The sequence below is a fragment of the Desmodus rotundus genome, chromosome 11 (genome assembly GCF_022682495.2).
Source record: "Desmodus rotundus isolate HL8 chromosome 11, HLdesRot8A.1, whole genome shotgun sequence".
In the NCBI taxonomy this organism is placed as follows: domain Eukaryota; kingdom Metazoa; phylum Chordata; class Mammalia; order Chiroptera; family Phyllostomidae; genus Desmodus; species Desmodus rotundus.
Window position 1 is genome coordinate 31,741,599 of NC_071397.1, and position 23,417 is coordinate 31,765,015.

General features: G+C 42.0%; 1 protein-coding gene across 2 annotated transcripts in view; it reads left to right on the forward strand.

The window, feature by feature from the left end:
* The window catches only part of KCNQ5 (potassium voltage-gated channel subfamily Q member 5), a 516,174-nt gene extending 496,639 nt beyond the window's left edge, over window positions 1-19,535 (forward strand). For both annotated transcript variants that reach the window (XM_024576602.4, XM_024576605.4), the window contains 3 exons: window positions 11,861-11,992; window positions 13,991-14,117; window positions 15,130-19,535. In XM_024576602.4, the coding sequence (XP_024432370.2) occupies window positions 11,861-11,992; window positions 13,991-14,117; window positions 15,130-16,092 (1,222 nt within the window). In that variant the 3' untranslated portion in view covers window positions 16,093-19,535. The remainder of the gene's footprint in view (window positions 1-11,860; window positions 11,993-13,990; window positions 14,118-15,129) is intronic.
* The last annotated feature ends 3,882 nt before the right edge of the window (window positions 19,536-23,417 follow it).

The following is a 23,417-nucleotide window of genomic DNA, read 5'->3' on the forward strand; positions in this document are numbered from 1 at the left end:
TATAACTAGCAAAGACTCATCAGCTCCTCTGAAATTACTCAGCTCTGAGCATCAAAGAGAAGAACCACTGCTGATGTGTCAGCGATTTGGAGGTGGTTTATGCAAATCAGTCCTCGCAGTAACCCTGGGCTCACAGGGATGAGATTTTCCAGTTTTCTTGCCCTCATGTCCTTTCTATTCTGAAAGGCACAGATGGGACCATTCCCCTGACCGTGCCCTAAAAGGCGCTCTCGACTCTGAATTTTTCTTACGTCTCACTGCACACTCAGGCAAGGGTGCTCCACAGAGAACAAAGAAGAGGCACACATTTGCCGTCGTGGGTTTCTGTTAAATCTATGAGCTGTTTAATCATCATGAGTTCTTCACTGTGCTGATGGCATCTCTGCCATTGTAGCAGAGGTGAGGAGCCTTCACGAGTCACTCCTAAGACATTCTTGACAGCCACGTCGGCGACAGGTTGCAGTCAAGGGTGCTTCTGGGAGAATAATTTACGGATCATTTAGCACATATTTTTAAAATCAGCTAATATATTCCCCAGAATATTCCTTTTGTTTGTTTCTGTTTTGAAACAACTTGTAGCCACACTTTGCTACATTTGCTACACACTCTGGTCACATTAAACTAGTGTTTTCAGGGAAAATGCATTCCTTTTGCACCATCTAATTTTTAACCATTTATTTGGTTATAATTTAAACTGAATCTCCTATTCAGTGCAGTAACCAAAAATATTCAAGAGCAATCAACATGTATGAGCACTTATTTATTTACTTATTACTAGAATTTCATACCCCTAGGAAAATAAAATTCCAAAATTTAGTTACTATATCAGTGTTCACAAAATTCTGGGAGGAAAGCTAACCATTTACTGACTTGCTTGGATCCAGAAGTTCTCAACCGGTTTTTACTACTCATCTCTTTAAGTGAAAACCCAACAAAAACCAAATAAACAAAAAGAATTTTATTTAATTTAAAAAGAAAATAAAACCCAACAAAATGTACAGGATAGCCTACTAGATCCTGAATATAAAGCACAATAATAACAAGCATTAAAAGAACAACTGTAGCCCTGGCTGGTGTGGCTGAATGGATTGAGCACTGGCCTGTGAACTGAAAGGTCGCTGGTTCGGTTCCCAGTCAGGACACATGCCTGGGTTGCAGGCCAGGTCCCCAGCTGGGGCTGTGTGAGAGGCAACCAATCCACATATCTCTTTCACATCAATGTTTCTCTCCCTTACCTTCTCTCTAAAAATAAATATGTAAAATCTTTAAAAAAAAAAAAAAAGAACAACTGTACTCCCAGTGGTAGAAATAGTGTGGCCACAGAACTTTCCTGATCCGTAGGTCAGCCCCAGGAGATACCTGCTTGCCCCTGCAGTAAGAACATCTGTGAGCCTGTATACAAATGGAATTCATTTACATGACTCTATCAAGAGTTGAAAGCAAGATAAGTCGGTACAGCCAGGGACTCCTGGGGTTCCTTAGTCACTGGCTAGGATCCCAATCTGAGATCAAACAAGAGTGAAGTAGTCCTGCCTATATAATTCTATAACTAGTTTTGAAGGGTTCTCAGAGTCTAAATACTCTACATTTGACCCTTAAACAACACGGGGCTTATGGGTGTTGACACCTGCACACCTGTTCCTCATAGTTGTAAGTCCACATATAACTTTTGACTCCCCAAACACGCAGCTAACCAACGTAAGAGTAATAAGAAGGGTCGGGAGAAGAAACACATCCACACTAGAAACATAAGATCTAGGAATATAACAGGGCCATTCTGCAGCCCGGAGAAATTTTCTAAGACACCATGAGTGCAGGGTGCAGAATGGGTGTCATCTCCTCCAGCAACTGTCTGCTGTCCCCTCTACCATGCACTCCATCACCAGTCTGTGCTTCCCACCACCTTTCATTGACAAGGTGGATTATGGCTGTCTGCCCGCTTGTCTGTCTGCCCTGGTAGACTGCGTGTGCTCAAGCAGCAGGGTTTTCTTCATCGAAGTACGCCTGACATCTAGCACAGGACGCAGCACATAGCAGGCATTCGATAAATGTCTGATGGGTGACTGAATGCATGAATGAGCAAATTCTTGAGTCCCACTCAGCACACACACCTTTGGCATCACTTAGAGAAGCGCCACACTGAACTCATCTAAAGAGCTCCACACTCTGACAGGTCAGGCTCTAGAACCCTACCAGAGCTCCCAGTGCGGTGACTGTTGCTCCCCCAGGACTGCAGACTGGCAGGGACTGGAGACCAAGTGCTCACAGGAGGCTTCTCCAACTCTGCCTGAGTCACCGGTCCTCAGCGCCCAGTACAGTGCCCAGCACACAGCAGAAGGTGCCAAGTGAATGTTTATTGAAAGAATGAATAGTCACCCGGCACTCCCTTTCCACCCAAAGGCAGTCCTTTGAAAAACTAATTGAACTTCATGCATGAAAACTTCAGACCTGACTCAGGGCAGGAGGGCCAGGAAGCACTCGGGTTCTGATTGGAGGCCGCACACCAAAGCACACTGACGCTCAGCCTAAGGGGTTCCATTTGTGTGACTTGGGAGACATCTGGGTGGAGGCAGGGAGTATGGGGATTGTTCTGCCCCCATCACCCCAATCCCACACCCATTTCAGTAGATCTCAACCTGAGCTGCACGTAAGAACCACCTGAAGAGTCTTACAAATTTTCTGGACTGCACCCTGGATTAATTAAAACAGAAGTTCTGAAGGTGGGACCCAGGCTGTGGCATTTTTTTAAAGCTCCCCGCTGATTCCAGGGAGCAGCCAAGCCTGGGAAAAACGGCTGTCTCTCCAGTCAATCAGCCCGCCGCTGCAGTTCACAGTTGGCTGAGCCCTCTCCGCCCTGCACATGGTTTGGCTGCTGGCCGGGCCCTTCCATCTGTTGGGTGGCAGCAGCAGTCACTGCCGCTTCTGTCTTCTAATCATTCTTATCTCTGCATATTCGTATGCAGTGATTTTACCCCGGTTCAGAGGCCTGGAGGAAGACTTTTGCAAGATTTTATAGCACACAGCAGCACAAAAAATGCACCTACATTGCCTTATAAGTGCATATGTGTGTGTGTGTGTATATGTAAATATAATCTACCCAGAGTTTAACATTGCTTTAGTTATTTCTTTGTGCTCAGAACATTTTCGGAGCATACTTCCTTCAGTAACAAGACCAGTTAGTTGCCAGTTTAGATTTGTGATGAATCTTTTCCCCCCTCTAGTGGTAGTACTGGGGCATGTCAGCTTTGTGTAACAGGTTTCCACCTCTTAGACCCCTAGCCTCTAGTTCCCAAAAGCATCAGAGGACACTGGTTAATTTAGGGACCTTTGCTCTTCGCTGCTGCATTAGCTCCTGTGAGATTTACCCTCGTGAAGGGAAAACACCGATGAGGCTCTAGCTCACTCCTCAGCCTTCTGTCCGTCCTCCAAAGGACCTTCAACACCTGTAAGAACAGGTCATTCACTTCAGCAGAATTTTATTGAGCACCTGTTATGTACCAGGCACACATGAGTAAAGAGAGCTGTTTCACATCAAAGCATCTTTTCTATTGTTTTTATTTGATGATAAAATATTAAGATCTTAATACTCAGACAGTAGTAGAGCATTATGTTTATCACCAACCAACTTACTTCACCTCTCTGGGCTTGTTTCCTTATCTGCAAAATGGACGTGACAATGCTATGTTTTCCATAGGGGTATACTATAAAGCACTGCCTGACATTATTATCATCTTAATCATTAAATGTATTCTAAAGGTCCTAACTGTACTCTAGAACAATTTGCTCAAACACACCTTTCTGCCCAGCAATGCGGGGATTATAATAAATTTCTTCGGGCCTTTCATTTATTTACCTTTAGAGAGAGGGAAAGGGAGAGAGAAAGAGAGGGACAGAAACATTGATGTGGGAGAGAAACATCCATCAGTTGCCTCTCGCATGCCCCCACCTGGTGACCTGGCCCACAACCCAGGCATGTGCCCTGACTGGGAATTGAACCAGCAACCTTTTGGTTTGCAGGCCAGTGCTCAGTCCACTGAGCCACACCAGCCAGGGCTAATCTTCTTTAATAAGCAGGTAAGAGGCCACCAAGGTCTTCTGCCTCAGGCCAGGTTCATGGATTGTGTTTATTCAAGGCATTTCCTCATGACTCTTTTTACCTAGACCAGGGGTCAGTAAACTAAAGTGGGAGCCAAAGCCAACCCAATACTTGTTTTTATAAAGAAAGTTTTACTGAAACATATTTATACTCATTCGTGTATGGTCTATGGTTGCTCCCATGCTACAGTGCGGAGTTGAGTGAATTCAACAGAGACCACATGACCCATAAAGCATAAAATACTTACTCTCAGGCCCTTTGTCTAGACTACGAGTTGCTCTGGATTTACCCCCAGCTGCATTTAGAGAGTCAAGATTCATAATACACAGGCTAACCTACATAAGAACCCAGATGGGAAATCAGCTTTCCTGCCTTCCACCTGCCAACCCAGGACACCCCCAGCCCCTAACTCTCCTTCCTCCCCCTTGCTTTGTAGTAAAAAGTTTTAGTATCTGAACTACAATGGTCTTGAAAGAAAAAAAAAAGAAAAACATTTCAAATTTTAGTCTGATAGCTATTTCTGGACATTTTCTTCAATTTTCAGCACCCTCATATCTTTCCTGAAATTGAGAAGTAGTGAACACTGGGCTTTATTTCTTCCTGCAAATAACCAGAAAATAGGCTCTCACTCTTGTGTGCACACAATCTCTTTGTGCACTTGCAGCTACTAGCTGGGAAATCCTGTCAAGCAAGCTGACTACTACAGTGAGGCCGATGGATGTCTCCTGCATCTGCGTTATAGTAAGCAGAGGGCCTCTAGGACTCGTGGTAAAGTGGAAACACTACCATTTGGGGGGTTGGAGAACCCACATTAGCAATGGACTGGATCGTGGAGAGGACCCTTTGAGGAAAGGACGGTGGTCAATTTGAAGGGCAGAATGCATTCCAAGCATAAGATCCCCTTTGGGAAGACGGAGATGGAGTTGGGTTGAATAGACTTAACATGGCCTCAGATTCACTTGTGTGAGATTGTGAGTACAGGAAACAGGAGGAGGTCAGAACAGCAGAGAGCCTAGACATTTTCCTTACCCCTTACAAGCTTGCCTGCCATAATCCGCCCTGTGACACTAGCTTAGTGGGGTGGTGAAAACACAGGCTGTGGCATCAGCAATCACCTGCCTCTGACCAGCTGTGCAACCTTGGACAGGTCACTCAACCTCTTGAATTTTCACATGACCCAAATATCAAAGGTGGGAAATTCTTACAGTTGCAAGTTGACATAATGCAGGTAAAGTATTCAGTGTAGCACCAGCCACCCAGCAAGGGCTTTGCTATTGGAGACCCCTTGACATTAAGCTGAGGTGGACAAGATCTATGTCCTGCTCACTTTCATATCCCCACCACCTAGCTCTGTGTCCAGTAGATGGGAACGGGCCACTGAGGTCAAATTCATTGCATGCTAGAGATGGAAGCAGTTTTAGGCATCCCAGTGATGACCAGAGAAATGAGGAAATGCTGCAGGGACCAAGGATGACAAGACTAAGCAGTCAGAGATGCTTTCCCAGGCTTAGCTCAGTCTCTCAAGTTTTCTACTTGATTTTGACCATGAAAATCATGTCCAGCCCTGGCTGGTGTGGCTCAATAGATTGAGTACTGGCCTGAAAACTAAGAGGTCACTGGTTTGATTCCCAGTCAGGGCACATGTCTGGGTTGTCAGCCAGGTCCCCAGTAGGGCATGCACGAGAGACAACCACACATTGATATTTCTCTCCTTCTCTTTCTCCCTCCTTCCCCCTCTCTCTAAAAAAGTAAATAAATAAAATATTTTTTTAAAAAATCATGTCCAGTCCCTGGAGAAGGGAGTGGGGACTGGGGGGAAGGAGGGAGGTTGAGGTAACTGAATGATAGAAACGGCTCACACCACCTGACCCTGATGACAGGGGTCTCCACTCGAAATGGATCAGCATACACTGGCTAACATGGTCAGCCAGTGTGTAACATGGCTAACACACCCACAGTGGGTGTGCCTCACATTCACTCCCCACAGAATGGCATGATTTCTAGAAGCACTTAGAGTAGTCTCTTAGGAACAAAAAAACTAATGTCTTACTCTTTTTAGACTCTAACTACATGTTTTCATCTCTGTTTCTTGAAGGTTCTATGATACTAAAGATTCATTCGGCCTACGTAATTACTATCCCATCAAACTCTTCACGTTTGGTACTTACTGATCTATTCCTTGACGTTCAGTGTTTTCGTCTTTCTCCTTACTTCCTCATAATGACAGCTTATTGTCGTGATTTAATTGCTTTGTGAAATGCTAATTATATTAGTTATCTAAGGTGAAAGAATATTATGTTTTTATGATTTTCAGAAGCAGTTCTATTTAAATAACTTTTCTCAACCAGGCAGGCCCTGCCTATTAATGAGTGAACATTTCTACTTTAGAAAGTATTTTGGTACTCATGAAACAGAGTCGAAGGCTTATGCTGTTCCTGAAATGTGCCCGAGGACCTCAGGTCTATTCTAAGGCATTCTTTTTAGATCACTACAGAGTCTGCGTTGTCACAGAACACAAGCAACTTTGAACAGCTAGAAAGTAGCTAACCCTCATCCATTTCTTCAGCAAACATTTACTGCATCTCTAATACTGGCCAGAGAATGCGTGGGAGGCCAGGGTAAAAAATTCAGACTCTGATACCAAGTCCAGTGGGTGAGATGCAAAGCCACAGACTCAGCTACACAACAGCGTGTTTGAGAGCACAGAGCAAGACCATCTACCCCCCAAGGGGCGGTCAGGAAAGATTGCCTGGAGAAGTCAGTGCTTGACTTGAGTCTGGAACAGTTAGCATTTAGGTACAGGTCCAAGACAGAATGCTGAGACGTGAGCACTTTGGTGACAAGAAAATGCAGAAGGGTGGGAGTGCAACTTCATGCAGAGAGATGAAGAGATGAGCATCTGGAGAGAGAAGACAGGAGCTCTCTGCATCCGATATAGCCTCCTCCCTCTCATGTTGCCCACTGGATCTCCTTGTAGAGCTTATCAAGGGGAAAAGACACAACCTGTATGCAAGGACCTCATACAGCCTCATGGAGGAGGCTGATATATAAGCAAATAGTTACAATGTGGTATGTTATATACTAAAATAGAGGTCGATAGACAAGTGATTAACTGCTTTGGAAGAATTACAGAAATTTCCATTAAAAGGTCACTTAGAGTTCAGTCTTAAAGATACTGTAGGATTTCAGAAAGAGAAAATAGTATATGCAAATGATTGATGTATATGTTTGTTTGAATGGTATTTTTGTGAACCCACAAATATTTTATTGTTGCTGGAACCTCAAGTTCCAAGGAGGAAGTGGGAGCAATTAAGGCAAGAGAGATAAACAGAGGCCAGTCCATGTACGGCCTTACAGAATGTGCTAAGGAGTTTGATGTTTACCCAATAGGCATTGGAAAACCAATGGAGGCTCTTGGAGGGGGAGGGGTAAAGTGGCCATCTTTGCATTTTGAAAGGTTTGTCCTTTCTAATGCAGATAGAAAGGAGGGGATAGTTTTGAGAGCTATCAGTACATGCTTGGTCTGCCCTTAGAAAAGGAAAAATGACTGGTGTTATCCTTTATGTATTTACTTCAAAAATACTTATGCTTTTAGGCCCTGGCCAGGTAGCTCAGTTGGTTTGAGTGTCGTCCCAATACACCAAGGTTGCAGGTTAGATTCCTGGTCAGGGCGCATACAGGAAGCAACAAATGAATGCATAAATGAGTGGAATAACAAATCAATCTCGATCTTTCTCTCTCTCAAATCAATTTTAAAAAGTACTTATTTTTTTAAATATTCTTTCCACATTTATAAAATGTATTACCCAATTCTTTTATTCTTTTAGATAAAAGAACTCTTTTATCTCACCTCAAACTTCTTCAATGTTTTTTGTTTCAACTCACAACAAAGCCAGTTAAGAAAACCTATTTGAGCCCTGGCTGGTGTGGCTCAGTGGACTGAGTGCTGTGAACCAAAAGGTTGCTGGTTCAATTCCCAGTCAGGGCAAATGCCTGGGTTGCAGGCCAGGTCTCCAATGGGGGTGGGGGGGTGAGAGGCAACCACACATTGATGTTTCTCTCCCCCTTTTTCTCCCTCCCTTCCGCTCTCTAAAAAAGTAAATAAATAAAGTATTTTAAAAACTAAAAGAAAATCTATTTGATCTCTATCTTAGAAAACTCAATTCTTTTTTTTTAAGATTTTATTTATTTTTAGCGGGGAAGGGAGAAAAAGGGGAAGAGAAACATCAATGTGTAGTTGCCTCTTATGTGCCTTCTCCTGGGGACCTGGCCCGCAACCCAGACATGTGCCCTGAGTAGGAAATGAACTGGTGATCCGTTGGTTTGCAGTCTGGTGCTCAATCCACTGAGCCACACCAACCAGGGTGAAACTTAATTCTTAATAGGTGAGATGGTTTTATACACTCAGTAATGCACTGGTAAACTTAACAATCAGCTCTCCTAAAGGCTAAAGTCCTGCTTTGCAGTGTGGGCTGATTTCCATAGTATAAATACTGCTACCAAAGTTAATATCACACTATCAGCATGACATACCGAACAAGCAGTTGGGAGAGATGTGCAATATCACACTGCTAGCATCTCCATCGTACAGACGCAAAACATGTGTGCAACTCAAGAGCAGAGAGAGTAACATGTAGGAAAATAAGTAGGAAGTGATGAAATTTGAGTAAAGATTACCTTTGTTTCACTGTAATTTATTTTATTGTACATTTATGTAAGTTAATTTTTAATAATGGCTGTGTTTAACAACCAGAAAAATTCCTAAAGCTGTAATAATCAGCTCTTTGGAGTCAGGTCCTGCCCATCACTGCATATATTCCTCTTTTCCAAATAACTGGAGTGGGATTTATTAACCCAACTTGCACTGTTCCACGTGAAGGTGGGAAAACCTGTAAATAGAGCACTAGGGGAAAAACACTACCACCTGAAGAGGGATATGATGTGTAAAAATAAGTGGGAAGCCAATTCAGAATTTTAATATCTACTTTGCATACCTATTATCATATGGCCATCCTGAAATACCATAAAAGACTATCCATTTCCTATTTTATATTAATTAAAATTATAAGTGTTGACCAAAACTTCAAAACATGGGTTTTCTTTTAATTTGGATAGTTCATATGGTAAATTATGTAAATAAAAATGAAATTACTTAAGGTCTGCCTAAAATAGGACTGAGGGCTAGAATGTAACATTGCCTACTGAAGGCCTCCAGACTGTTCCTCCTGTTAAAATACTTGTGAAAGAGAAAGAAAAAAGCGTGCACAACATTGAGACAAGCTATCACATTAAACCCACACAACTCTCTGGGAGGAAAAAAGGGCAGGTATTCATCAGGGCAAACGGAACTCAGCTTGCGGGGGCGTGCAGACTCACCGCTGGCCCCAAACGCCTGAGCTGCAGCCCCCGCGAACACATCCACTCGTGCAAAGCTTGTCCCTCTGCAGGCAGGGTGGCTTCTACCACCCTGGGCAAAAAAAACCCTGCCGAAGATCGCGGTTAACCTCAACATCCCCAGAAATGATGCCATGGGAAACCAGGAGGTGATGTGGGGGTGAGAACCAGACAGATCTGGGTGGCATCCTGGCTTTGCCTCATCCTGGTTGCTAGTTTGGGGCCAAGTCAGTTCTCTGAACCTCATTTTCCATAAATTTAAAAGGAGATAAAAATATCTTATCACGTGTTGTTCAATATAAGACATACAAAGTAGTTCACATAACAAGCGGTAATAATGTTGAAAACATGAACAGTGACAACCATAAAAACCACCTAGGGGAGTATAAAGATGATTTTTCCTTTTCCCTGCCCACCCAGGCCTGGTCAGCTACTTGGAAGATAAGCAAAGAGGATTTCTGGGCTTTTCTGCCCTAGCCACCGTGGCTCAGTTGGTTACAGCTTCATTGTAAACAAGAAAGGCCGTGAGTTTGATTCCCAGTCAGGGCACATACCTAGGTTGTGGGTTCGGTCCCAGGTAGGGGTGCCTATAAGAGGCAATCAATCAATGTTCCTCTCTCCCATGGATATTTCTCTTCCTCTCTCTCTCCCTCTTTTCCTCTCTCTCTAAATCAATAAGCATGTCCTCAGTGAGGATAAAGATAAAAGAGAGAAGTTACATTAAAACAGATTTCCTTTACTTTCTGCTAATAACTTTGCTTAAGTGTCTTTGAAAAAAAAAACCTGTCTTGAATGAAGAAGAGATTGGTTGAGAAAATGTGGTAGAGAGAGTAAGAATATTATGGATACTCTTGGGTATCCATATTCTTATGGAAACTATATACAGGGATGTATATTAACTAGGTTCATTGTGGTGATAATTTTGTAATATATACAAATATCAAATCACTTTCTTGCACACCTGAAACTAATGTCAATTATACCTCAATTTAAAAATACAACATGTATTATGGATAAATGATTCAGGAATAATTAGGATACAATCAATTTGAAGTTAATACAATTACAAGATAGAGTTTGGGACTTTTTAACCAATAAAGCAATCTGGATTCCTTGCAATGGGCTACCACTTAGGATAGGTAATGAGGACTTTCTGTTTACACTCCACATTTGCTCCTAATCTTTCCACTTTCCACCAAGGGACGATCAATCTCGGTTCACAGAGCCTCGCTGACTGATTCCCAGCCTGGGACCCGCGAATGTGATAATGGGAGTCTATGAGCCATTCAATGGCTGCAAAAACACCAAGACTTAACATTTACCTGTAACAAAGCCGCACTGACTCATTAAAATGTCGTGGTTCTATGCTTTCCTCAGGAATTATGTCATGTTATTGCAGTCACTGGTTACCTTAGGTAGCTTAGCTATTTATGGCATCATGGAATTTAATGATAAAATATTGTTTTAAAGCATGGGGTCCATGTTGGCGGGAGGCACAGCAATAAAAAAAAATCTCTAGTTCTGAAAAGCTTAGACATCCAAACTTAGTTGATGAGTGTCTTATGTCTGAAACAAAAGAAACTTGGCTAGCTAATGAATCAGTGTTCTGCAAAAACAATTTATAAAGTAAAATTTTCATAAATTTCTATACAGATGTACATTTTTCTACAGAGAATAAGAGAGTTTTGCAGATACATCTGCATCTTAAAAATGAACATTGTTAGGACTTGGCTGGTGTGGCTCAGTTGGTTGGGCGCCATCTAGAGAACCAAAAGGTTGCCGGTTCAATTCCCCATCAAGGCATATGCCTGGACTGCAGGTTCAGTCCCTGGTGTGACAAGTACCAACGGCAACCAATGGATGTTTCTCTCTCACATGGATGTTTCTCTCTCTCTTTTTCTTCCTCCCTTCCTCTCTCTCTAAATTAAAGGTTTTTTTAAAAGATACCCAATTTATTTTTTAAAATTTAATGAATATTGTTACATAAAGACCATTTTTAACAACTTTTATATTTTACAAGTGATGCATGCAATCACTAGGTGGGCTTCTAGAGGTGACACGGAAAAGGTAGAATTGCATTTTGACTTTAATTTTAAATCAAGGTTTCAATGAACATTAAAAAGGTACAAAATTTCAGTCTCTTTTTTAGTGTGTTTTTCTATTCTCAAGGTGTGCCCTACATGATATCATACTCTTAAATTGTCCACTGTAATCTCAGGCTTTTATATTGCATTTCATAGGAGTCTAAAATAATTTGATGCACAACCTTTTTCCGCAGAGTTTATTGTATTTATTTACCACTAGTAAGCTATTTTTGTAACTTCTTTCATGACGTTATGAAGATTAATGTGTAATCTATTGCTCTTACAGAATTATGAAATTTCATGTTGCAAAACGAAAGTTTAAAGAAACATTACGCCCATATGATGTAAAAGATGTCATTGAACAGTATTCTGCTGGCCATCTGGACATGTTGTGTAGAATTAAGAGCCTTCAAACACGGTAAGCAATGAAAATGTTATTTGTTGGCAAGGAAAGACATGGAAACTGTCTGGGAGGAACTCTGTAGTAGAGAAAACCCTTAAATTCCATGGTTCTAATTCATTGTTACTGGACAACTGGACCTAGCTTTTAACACAGATTTTACTTAAGGGTGTAGATCAGGTACAAAAAGCCTCCAACTTGCAGTGTCTCGGTTTCCTCATCTGCAAAAATGAAGAAAATGTTAGAGCTTGCCTCACAGGATTGTCATGAGAATTGAATGAGTTCACAGGTTAAATGACTGCTCAATGAATATTAATGGCTGTTTTGGTGTCACCTGAATTGTCACTGCTGCTGCTGTTGTTCTGTTATCATCAAAATCCTAACCATCCTTCAAGAATGAACCAGTCTTCCTCTTTCCTTAAACTTTACCTGACTATCCAGCCCACAAAAGTAGACCTTCCCCTGTCTGACCTCCCAGAGCATTTAAAGCCTGCTGTGGAGATAAAAGCACTCTGAATATTTGTATATTGTGCTAGAGTCAAGACTGGCTGGCTCTTGTATTGCTTTCTGGTTGCAAGTTTGTTCTCCTTGCTGTGACTAAGACTCGGCCTTTCCCTTCCTCCATGACCTGTAAATGCCAAACACATGCTGTCTTTCCAGTAAGCATCTTATTGAGTGATTAAAAGAAATGAGTTCAACATGTTATTCCAACTATATGTGTTTGATTGTGTTATCTTGAAGGCAAAATATTTAGTCAATTCCGTTTTTGAAGGGTCTTGCTTCACTATCAGGCACAAATTACCAGCATTTGTGATTAAACAGTTCTTAAAATACAAGGACAGAGTCTAAACATTTGTTTATATGCCCACAGCACACTTAGGCCAGAGTGAAGGATGTACTAGACCCTTAGTAAAACACCTGTTGATCAGTTACAAAAAAATTACAGTCTGTTCATTCATTCTTTCAACAGATAATTATTGAACCTGTAATGTGTGCCATGCACTGTGGACATCCAAAAATTAATAAAATAATAACCCCATCCTCTTGAGCCTGCAGTTTAATAGATTAGATGTCACGACAGGAGGTAGGCCTTGCCTGTAACTCTAGGCAGGCAAAGTAAACTGGAAGGTTGCGTCAGCACTCCTGGTAATTCTGTTGTACAGCACACCAAACAGAGAGAAAGTACTACAATTTCCATTCAGCCTGAGTCTCTTTGGAAATTGTTTTAACTCATCCTGTGGTCATGCTGCGATCACTGCCTAAATGGCAGCAGTCTTCAAAGTCCTGTAACAGAACTATCTCTGGGTCCCAGGGTTTTTGCTGCAGGATTTCCAGAACTAATCTAGAGTATCTACATAATGTAGAGTGTATTTTCCAACTACAATTCCAACAGTTTTCTTATCTGCTTATCTCCCACATATCAGATGTACAATGAATGTTCATAAATAATCTATTAATGTGAAATAATCATAATTATGATTTTTGTTATATTTTAAATAGTTGAATTCAGGAAATACTTGGTCAAAAACAGGAAAGACAAATTGCTGTGTGGTTTAAGACAATTTTGCCTCCAGAAGATCACCCATAAGCAATTTCATCATGGAGCAGAATAGTGAGAGAAATAATCTCACGTGTAATTTTCTTGTTAAGAAAATAAGAACATCAACTGAAACAAGTTCATTTTCATTTTAGCTTACATAAATTAAAGATAATTGTGCCCTGTCTGGTGTGGTGCACTGGACTGAGCGCCAGACTTCAAACCAAAGGATTGCTGGTTCGATTCCCAGTCAGGGCACATGCCTGGGTTGTGGGCCAGGTCCCCAAGACGGGGTGCATGAGAGGCAACCACACATTGATGTTTCTCTCCCTCTCTTCCTCCCTTCCCCTCTCTAAAAATAAATAAATAAATAAAATCTTTTTTTTAAGATAACTATTTAACTTTTCAAAACACTTCATTTTGGCCTAGGGCAACCTCCGTCTTCAGCCTCATAACCAGATGTCCTCTTTCTCTGATAGTGTTGATCAAATTCTTGGAAAAGGTCAAATCACATCAGATAAGAAGAGCCGAGAGAAAATAACAGCAGAACATGAGACCACAGATGACCTCAGTATGCTTGGCAGAGTGGTCAAGGTTGAAAAACAGGTACAACTGAACAAAAATGGTTAAAATTTTAGCCAGAATTATTTTTTAAACCAAAACTGATTATAGGCAGTTGGATGTATTAATATATTGTGATTAATATACTTAATAGTGATTAATGTATTTTAAAAATATACATTAATTATATTAATAAACAATTAAGAAATAAAACCAAGAAAAAGTGAATAAAATTAAGTATTCTCTGTGTATAAACAGAATTCTCTAAACACCTGGACTTCCACATAAGGAATAGAAAATTTCATCTAATCAAACATGAAGCAATTATAGATTTTCAACAGTAAGATAAAAAACATCTATTTTTTATTTGTGTTTTGGTTATTATCATTGTCTCTCCCTTAGGTCACTCTTTAAAAAAAATCTTATTATAGCAGTTATGGTACATTGAACATTTGTTAACCCTCAGCTGTATCTCATACAAAGACCATTTTCAGGAAATCAAATTGCTCTCCCAATTTGATAGTAAATATTTCCGATATTAATTATGAAACATTTTATACCTTTATTTTTAAATTCAGAATCACCTAGATTGACATTTAAGATCTTGGTTTTATGATAGAATAAGCTCCTTACTATACCGCGGTAGAGTTCCAGTACATCTTCACAGAAGAGGCTCAGGAACGGCAACCTGATTGGGCGAGGGGTCTTGAGGTTGCGTTTGTACCATGATTGTACGGTTTTCGAGAATATCAACTGTCCGTTTTAAAGAACCAAGGGCGAGGGGTCCCGAGAAAGATTATGGCGAGGTCAAGCCCCCCTCTCCTTCTAAGTGCTCCCTTGCCCCTTCCACCACTAGACATCATGTTCTAAAATGGTACTAAGTGGAAAAATAAATAAAAAATTAAATAAAATGGTACCAAATAGCAGGTCTGCATTATACTTACGCTCAGTGTTTTACCGTATTGATACACCCTGATTTCCTTTTTCTAATTCTAGAAGTGCAGCCCATTCTTACTAACAGGTTATAGTCACATGTAACCATTCTCCCCGTTTTTAGGTACAGTCCATTGAGTCCAAGCTGGACTGCCTCCTGGACATATATCAGCAGGTCCTCCGGAAAGGCTCCGCCTCAGCCCTCACTTTGGCCTCGTTCCAGATCCCACCTTTTGAATGTGAACAGACGTCTGACTATCAAAGCCCTGTGGACGGCAAAGACCTGTCCAGTTCCGCACAGAACAGTGGCTGCTTAACCAGATCAGCTAGTGCCAACATCTCCCGAGGCCTGCAGTTCATTCTGACACCAAATGAGTTCAGTGCTCAGACTTTCTACGCGCTTAGCCCTACTATGCACAGTCAAGCAACACAGGTGCCATTGAGTCAAAGTGATGTCTCCTCAGTGGCGGCCACCAACAACATTGCAAACCAAATAAATGCGGCGCCTAAGCCGGCAACCCCAACAACTTTACAGATCCCGCCTCCTCTCCCAGCCATCAAGCACCTGCCCCGGCCAGAGACTCTGCACCCCAACCCCTCAGGCTTACCGGAAAGCATTCCTGATGTCACCGCCTGCCTTGTTGCCTCCAAGGAAAATGTTCAGGTTGCACAGTCCAATCTGGCCAAAGACCGTTCTCTGCGGAAGAGCTTTGACATGGGAGGAGAAACCCTGTTGTCTGTCCACCCGGTGGTGCCCAAGGACTTGGGCAAATCTTTGTCTGTACAAAACCTGATCAGGTCGACAGAGGAACTGAATATACAGCTTTCAGGGAGTGAGTCTAGTGGCTCCAGAGGCAGCCAAGATTTTTACCCCAAATGGAGGGAATCCAAATTGTTTATAACTGATGAAGAGGTGGGTTCAGAAGAAACGGAGACAGACACTTTTGATGCCGCACTGCAGCCTGCCAGGGAAACTGCTTTTGCGTCAGACTCTCTAAGGACTGGAAGATCTCGATCATCTCAGAGCATTTGTAAGGCAGGAGAAAGTACAGATGCCCTTAGCTTGCCTCATGTCAAACTGAAATAATTTCCTCTTCTTCTTTCTAGGCATAGCAGTTTCTTTAGCCATACATATCATTGCATGAACTATTTTGAAAGCCCTTCTAAAGTTGAATTTGCAAGAATCAGGAAGAACATGAAAGGCAGTTTGTAAGCCCATTATCTTTTAATTGCATGAAAATGCATGTTTAGGGATGGCTGAAATTCCAAGGTACAGCAACATTAACCCACTCATTTAGTAACGTACCTTGAGTAAAAAATCCTGAGAAACCAAATACGGCTAATGCTGTGGAGTGAATGAAAATTGGGTTATTTAGGAGATTTGACTCTGTATTTTGGAGTTACGGGAGTAAACACCTTCAAATTTCAGCCATTTCTGCTTTGCGATTAAATGCAAAATACATTTCCAAAATTAGGTCATAATGTATATTTAAACACAATGGCTCTCATCAACAGCTGCTAACAAGGTACCAAGTAAAGCAGAATTTGGGAATAGTAGAAATGGCTGCTTATTTCAAGATACATTTGCCAACTCATTCCTAATCAGTCATGTTATTATTAATGTAATTTGAATGTCAACGTGTGTGCTTTTGGTGATTTAATGCTGTAGCAAGCAATGTTGCACATCATTTCATGTTGTTCTTGTCGAGAGAATGTTCTTCAAATAGAAAATGTGCAAATCCTGAAATCCAGGGCCAGTGGGGCAAACAGACTGACCATTCGACCCATTTGACTTTATGGAAATATATTCTCTAATAGCTAGATCAACTTTATAAGTGGCCAGCTTCTACATAAACAGATGAAATATTGATCAGTAGAACGGCCAGTGCGATTGGGCTGACTCATCTCCGCAGTGGCGCCAGCCCAGGCTTGCCAATGCTGCCCACAGAAAGGAGAAGCAAGAGAAGCTATTTCCACTAGGCTGATCCACAGGCAGGATCCCCGGGAATGAGACATGTGAGTGAGACTGAGATGGGAAAGGCCTGAGAAGAACCCAGACACAACACAGGGAATTAAGTGAAGTTCAAGAAAATGACTTCCCCTCAAAGGGCAGTGAGAGGAAGAGAAACAAACAAAAATGAAAGAACTCGATTTTCTTAGGAAATGAGTACTGCTAAGGAATTCAACTACCTAAACATCTTATTCTTATATAGAAACAGAGAATTTTGCAAGGTATTTATTTTTTAATATGCCCTGAATGTTCTTTGCTATTATGTAGCGCATTTTGCATATGAAAGGGTAAAACTAAACCTCCTTTACTTTTTATACCACAGTGAACATTTTCTATTTGCCCCAAGAATGTTGCTCCAAATCTGAAATTATTGGTTCAGTTTCCTGGAATAAACATTTATAGTTAGAAGCCAGGTGACGCTGGCAGAGTCTGCAAATATAAACACTTCGTCATATAACATGACAGCCCAACGCCCAAGAGAAACAAAATTAAAAAATGTATTTACCAGAAAGCAAGCAATGCTGACTGCTCATTAGAAACCAGTCTAGTGATCTCAGACCAGCAGAACGTCAGCCAAGATAATGGCCTTCAAAAGGCAAAGAGAAGCAAATTAGTGTTTCAATTCAGTTCAATTCTAGCCACAGAAGGACTTTTAAAAGTCTTCCCCTCCCCACCCCTGTAGATAGTGCTGCCTCCAGAAATATTTCTCCAGTGCCCAGAAGAATGAGCAGGGTTATCAACTGGGTACCCAAAAGCAAGAGGGGGCCCTGAAATCCACCATTCCCTCCCAGTTCTTTCTCACAACTGACTTTCTCCATCCGTTACTTTCTCCTCACTTTTCTTTCCCATTAACTGCTTGTCGATTCCCTGCCACTATTTTGCTTTTGAACTTCACCAGGCCTTAACCAGCCTCCATCCACAAGTAAACTGCTTCTCTGCTCTACCTAAAATGTGCTTCTCAACCTTTGAAAATCCTTGTCCCTTTTGATAGACACTGAAATTTTGAAAGCTTCCGCTTCTCGCCCACCCCTGAGTTCTAGCACTCTCCCCTAGAGAGGATCATTCAGAATCTTTGCTGCGGGAGACACACAGAAGATAGTCTAATTTTACACTCCAGTTGAAAAGATTTTATCAAGCTTTCAAAGCAATTATTTTCATTTTTGAAACATAGAATCTTAGTAAATTATCAAATGCAATCTTTCATCTCCACTCATCTCACCTGGAGTTGTGATACACCCTCTATAGGAGGTGACTCACACACATGAGCATACACACACCCCTCAACTGACCTAAAGCCAGACAGATACCTGTATGCGCTTGGAGGAAGAGGATGGAGGCAGCAACTTTCAGGTAGCACTGATTCTTGGACACACTCTGTCCTGGGTCAAACCCCACTGGCAGCAGGAATTCTGAATGTATTGGGGACCCCTCCTTGGGCCTCTTTAGGCCTCAAACACAGTACAGTTCATTCAGCATCGCTGAAGAGAGAAAATTCCGAAACAAAACCTCTAAACATCACTGAGGTCTTAATCATTGCAAATGCAATAAACCACATTGTGAAAACCTTTATACATTGAGGCCATGACCACTGAGGTAGACACACTGAGACTGTGTCTACCTTACTCTAGCACACAAAAAGTCTTGGCTGTTCAAAGATAGTTGCATTGTGTGAAAAACGTAGGGCTCCGTCTGTTGCATTTCTTTCTGGGGAGTTCAGAAAGGTCTCCCATTTACATCTGGCAAAGTCCCATTGGTGAACCCCAAATGGTGTCTTGAAGCACAGTTTAGCTGAGCACTGAGTAGCCACATGCTTTCTCAGCTCAAGTTCGTCTGCCTTCCTCCACCTGCAGGGTTGATGGAGGTGACACTTGGTGGCAAACATCCCTTCTATGAGGTTAACTAAAAAATGTTCTGTGTCTGATCTCAATGTTTGCATTATGTTCAACGAAATTAATATCTGCAGATTACAAGTTTTGTTTAAAGTAAGACACTTTATTGAGTTTTTAAGTCTTTATCTCCTATTCAAAGGTGCCTTTCTCACCTCCTGTTGACTCAGTGATTCTGAAAGTTCTTAATCTGCAGGTAAAACAGGGAAAAGGAGGAAACCAGGCACAAAGGGACTAATTCTCATGCCCATTTGCAAAGCAAAACTATAAGGAATAATGACACGAGTAACTAAATTAATGGATCACTTAAGAAAATATCATAAATATTACCTTATCTCCCCAGAAGCTGATTTTCTTTTGCCTTAAAATGACTTGGTTGTGTTTTTGTAAGAGAAATTTAATTTAATATAATTACGTGCATTTAAGTGAGTAGTTCAAAAAGTAATGTATGACAATGCAATTGTCTGTTTCCTGAAAACAAGTCAGGAATATCCATTTCAAGCTACCATTAAAATGTAATTTCCTTTGCTCTCTTTCACTGGGATTATTTGTTTTAAAATAAAACATTAAAAAGATGTCTAAACAACTAATGTGACTGTTTTTATCTGGAACTAACTGGTTGGTTCCGAACTTACTGGTCCCAGTCAGCCAAAATGACTGTATACAAATTTGGGGCTAAGCTCTAAAAATTATTGTTTTGCACCCTAGCTGGTGTGGCTCAGTGGAGTGAGCACCGGCCTGTGGACTGAAAGGTTGCTGGTTCCATTCCCGGTCAGGGCACAAGCCTGGGTTGCAGGCCAGGTCCCTGGATGGGGGCTTGCAAGAGGCAACCAATCAATGTTTCTCTCTCACATTGATGTTTCTCTCCCTCCTTTCCCCTCTCTCCAAAATTAAATAAATAAAATCAAAAAAATATCTTTCTGTGAGGTTGCTAAAGAAATAACTGGTAATTTGGGAACAAGAGAGGCTTCTAAATGTTTTCGAGGGTTTTATAAGAAAAATAATTTGTTATTGATTTGATTTTTTTTAACTTGATATATCAAAACTTAGATATGTGTGCATGTGAAGCTGTGTGTGAACTACACTAAAAGGGTTTGTTAAACAAGTGACAGGAAGTGGTGATGGTGGTGCCCACATGCTGCCACCCCTGGCTACTCCCAGTTCCCCTGTTAAGCACCCACCCAGCTCTGCCTTACCAGAGGAAGGCAGATGCCTGGGTTGCAAGCCAGGTCGCCAGTAGGGGGCAGATGAGAGGCAACCACACGATGATGTTTCTCTTCCTCTCTCCTTCCCTTCTCCTCTCTCTAAAAATAAACATATAAAATCTTTAAAAAAATTTTTTTTAAATATAGGCTCTCAGACCTTGAAGTAGCCACTTTTATTAGCCTGGTTTCAAGTGCTTCCAGAATCTAATACAGTAAAAATTATTTCTTTAGAACTTTTTAAATTTACACTAACTGCAATAAGACTTGACACTGTAGCCTACCTAATTCCTCATTATTGAGGTTTTTACTACATTTCAATGCAGAAATTTATCAGACACATTATGTGTGAGCTATAGGTTCATACGCTACCCTGGAAATCATAGCACCACAAAACTGGTGAATAGAAAAAATGTTTCTATTCAAATAAATAAATAGAAAATCCCAAGGTACGTTGGTATGATACATTTCTCTTTGCCCATTCATGTGAGTCACTTCATTTCTATCATCATTTTGTTGACCACTTTAAGACCAGCATGCTCTAGGCTAGACATCGTTCCCATACACTGTCACAATACCTACACCTACGTTTTTACCTTTTCATCAACAGACTTTTTCTTATCATTACTAATGCTCATCTCTCCATTAATTGCTGCTTCTTCCTTCCTTTTCCCTTTGTCTGAGTTGCTGTGACTACCCTCCTGGATTGCCAAACCCTACTCATGCCTCTGACTCCAAGTAACTAGGTACTCACACTTTTCCAGTGCTACAGCTCAGGGTGGAGTCATAAGAACATCACGCCACACACATCCTACATAATAGATGCTTTTGAACATCTATGAAGCTCCTCACCTGAGCCCTCTGGGTGATGCTACACCACCACTTCCTGTTACCAGAGATCCCACCACAGGTCTTGGTGGTGGGGAGGCTTCCGCCACTCCAGGATGGAACTCTTGCCTTCAAAGGAAGACTGTTCTGCTCTGGATCCCCAAGGCCCTGGCTGTTCTGTCAGCCTTCTCCTTCCCCATATCTGCAGCTTCTCACTCTCACTCTTTTTCTTCATAAACATGAGTAAGATTCTCCTGTGTTACCAGCAATGCTTCAGAATGTATCTTCCTCTTTATTCTACTCTACATCTCCCCTTTAGAACCACACTACATATAAGATAAATAGCACAAGGTTTTCCATCTCCGCAGCATTCATCCATGAACCAGCACATGACAGTTAGGCCCATGCCTACCCAACATCACAGAAAAACCCCATGAGTTCTCCCATGAGCTTCTACAAACTGGTTTAATCAATGAACACACTCAGTCAGCATCCCTTTTAGCCTGAGATAGTTGACACTGCAGCCTCTCTGGCTCAATCATCTTGATCCATTTCTCCCACCTCCTGGCTGCTTTGCATCATCGAACTGTCTGTGTTCCCACAGGCTCCATCACCAGCCTCTCCCTTTTCTCCTGACCCTTCCTGCTGTCCCTCAGGTAGCCTTACCTATGATCTCAACTTGCAATACCAGAGGAGCTCACCCAGCCACAGACCTGCTACCCAGATTTCCCTTCTGAGCATCACCTCCAAATGTCTTCACTTGGCGCAAAGGCAGCTCAGATACCCAGACTGAAACTGCTTGAGAGCAGGGACATTTCATTGGCATTATAGCTTCAGCTTCTTACCCCATGCCATGCAGTGGGCACTCAATACAGCTGAATGAATGGGAGTGACTTGGTCTCTCTGGGCCTTTTACTCAGCTTTCAGCAACCCCCACCCTGCAACTTCAGAAGCCTTTCAGTTGACAGGAGAGTGATCATCCAGCTTCGTTCATACTGTCACGGATCTGTTACTTCTCCCAATGCTCGTCGTCCTTTTCTGAAGGGGCCTGGGAGGAAATTAATGTCAAATAATGAGTAATGATGTTTCTACAGGGCTTGAAAGAGCAGCCCCTCCCTCATCCCCACTGAGGAGTCCGAGTCTTTGGCCCCCACCCATCTCCATCCCCTAAACACAACTGGCTCAGACCCCACAGACGACACCCATGCCCAGACTTTTCCCATTCACTGAGAAGGCTGACTTCTCTCAACTTCACTGTAGGCTCCAAAGGGAAAAGGGGGGGGACCTAGTCTCCCTCCCCCTGTTCCTGAGCCCTGTAACACCACATTACTGCTCCTCATCTGTCTGTACTGTATATCCTACCAAAGCCGGGCCCCCAGCCAGAGCAGCCTGCAGTCTCTGGCTCCCAGACTTTAGAATAACAACCCATGCTTAGCGACTGCATGTTGTGCCCATTCATGCTTCCCAGGTATCACCTCATTTAATCCTCACGTTACCACAGGTGATGTGTCAGGATGCATTTGGCTGCAGGTATATGAAAATCCTGACTGAAACAGCCTGAAACATAAGGACATTCTATTGTGTAACATAACTGAGGTCCAGAGGTAGGGCGGCTCCAGGCAGAGCACAGTTTGCTCAATTACACGATCAATCTTCCAGGTTCTTCCTCTGCTGTCCTCCTGGTGAGCAGGATATTGCTGGTGGTTCCTCTCACTGTCCACAAGACGGGTGCCAGTGGCAACTGGTGCCACTTATCTCCTTGATCTCATCTAAGAGTCAGTGTGGGGGGAGCCCTTTCTCCAACAGGGCCTATAAATCCTTTCCTGACACCCGAATAGACTAATACAGGTCACATGCTTATTCCAGGACCTGGCAACAGTCGCCACATGTACACCCTGATTTACTTAAGCCAATAAGAACCCCTCCTCCTGCCTTTGAAACTAGAAGCAAGAAAGGTACAAAAATAAAACAATAAAGGAAGCAGGGAGGAAGGAGAGACCTACAAAACTATAATTCTGTGAGAAGAAAGTCACTGAATGGATGCAGGCAGAATATACATATGTACATAGTTACAGGTGGTTACTGTTAGATGAGAGAATGAATGCCCTGAGAAATCAGTAGCCTGCCAACGATTAAAAAGCAGTTTGGTGGCAGAGCTAAGATTTAAACGCACGTGGTCTCACCCTTACTTTAATGCCTGAGTCGTGCCCACACAGCAGTCTTAGTGACCGGGATTCAGAGGTCAGAATTTCAGCCCCAAGAAGACAGGATGTTAATTTGGTAATTCTTGGTATGAAACTTCCTTGGGAGGCAAAATGGTCTTTTTGATATTCCCTTTAAGAATAGCATGCTTTGGTTTTCCTCCAGACATATTCATGAGTGTTTTTCTACTGTGAACCTCATCTAACTCTTGTTTAATAAGTGGCCCAAAACCATGAAATTGCCAAATCTTGCTGGCTTCAAAAATACATCTCAAAATACAAAC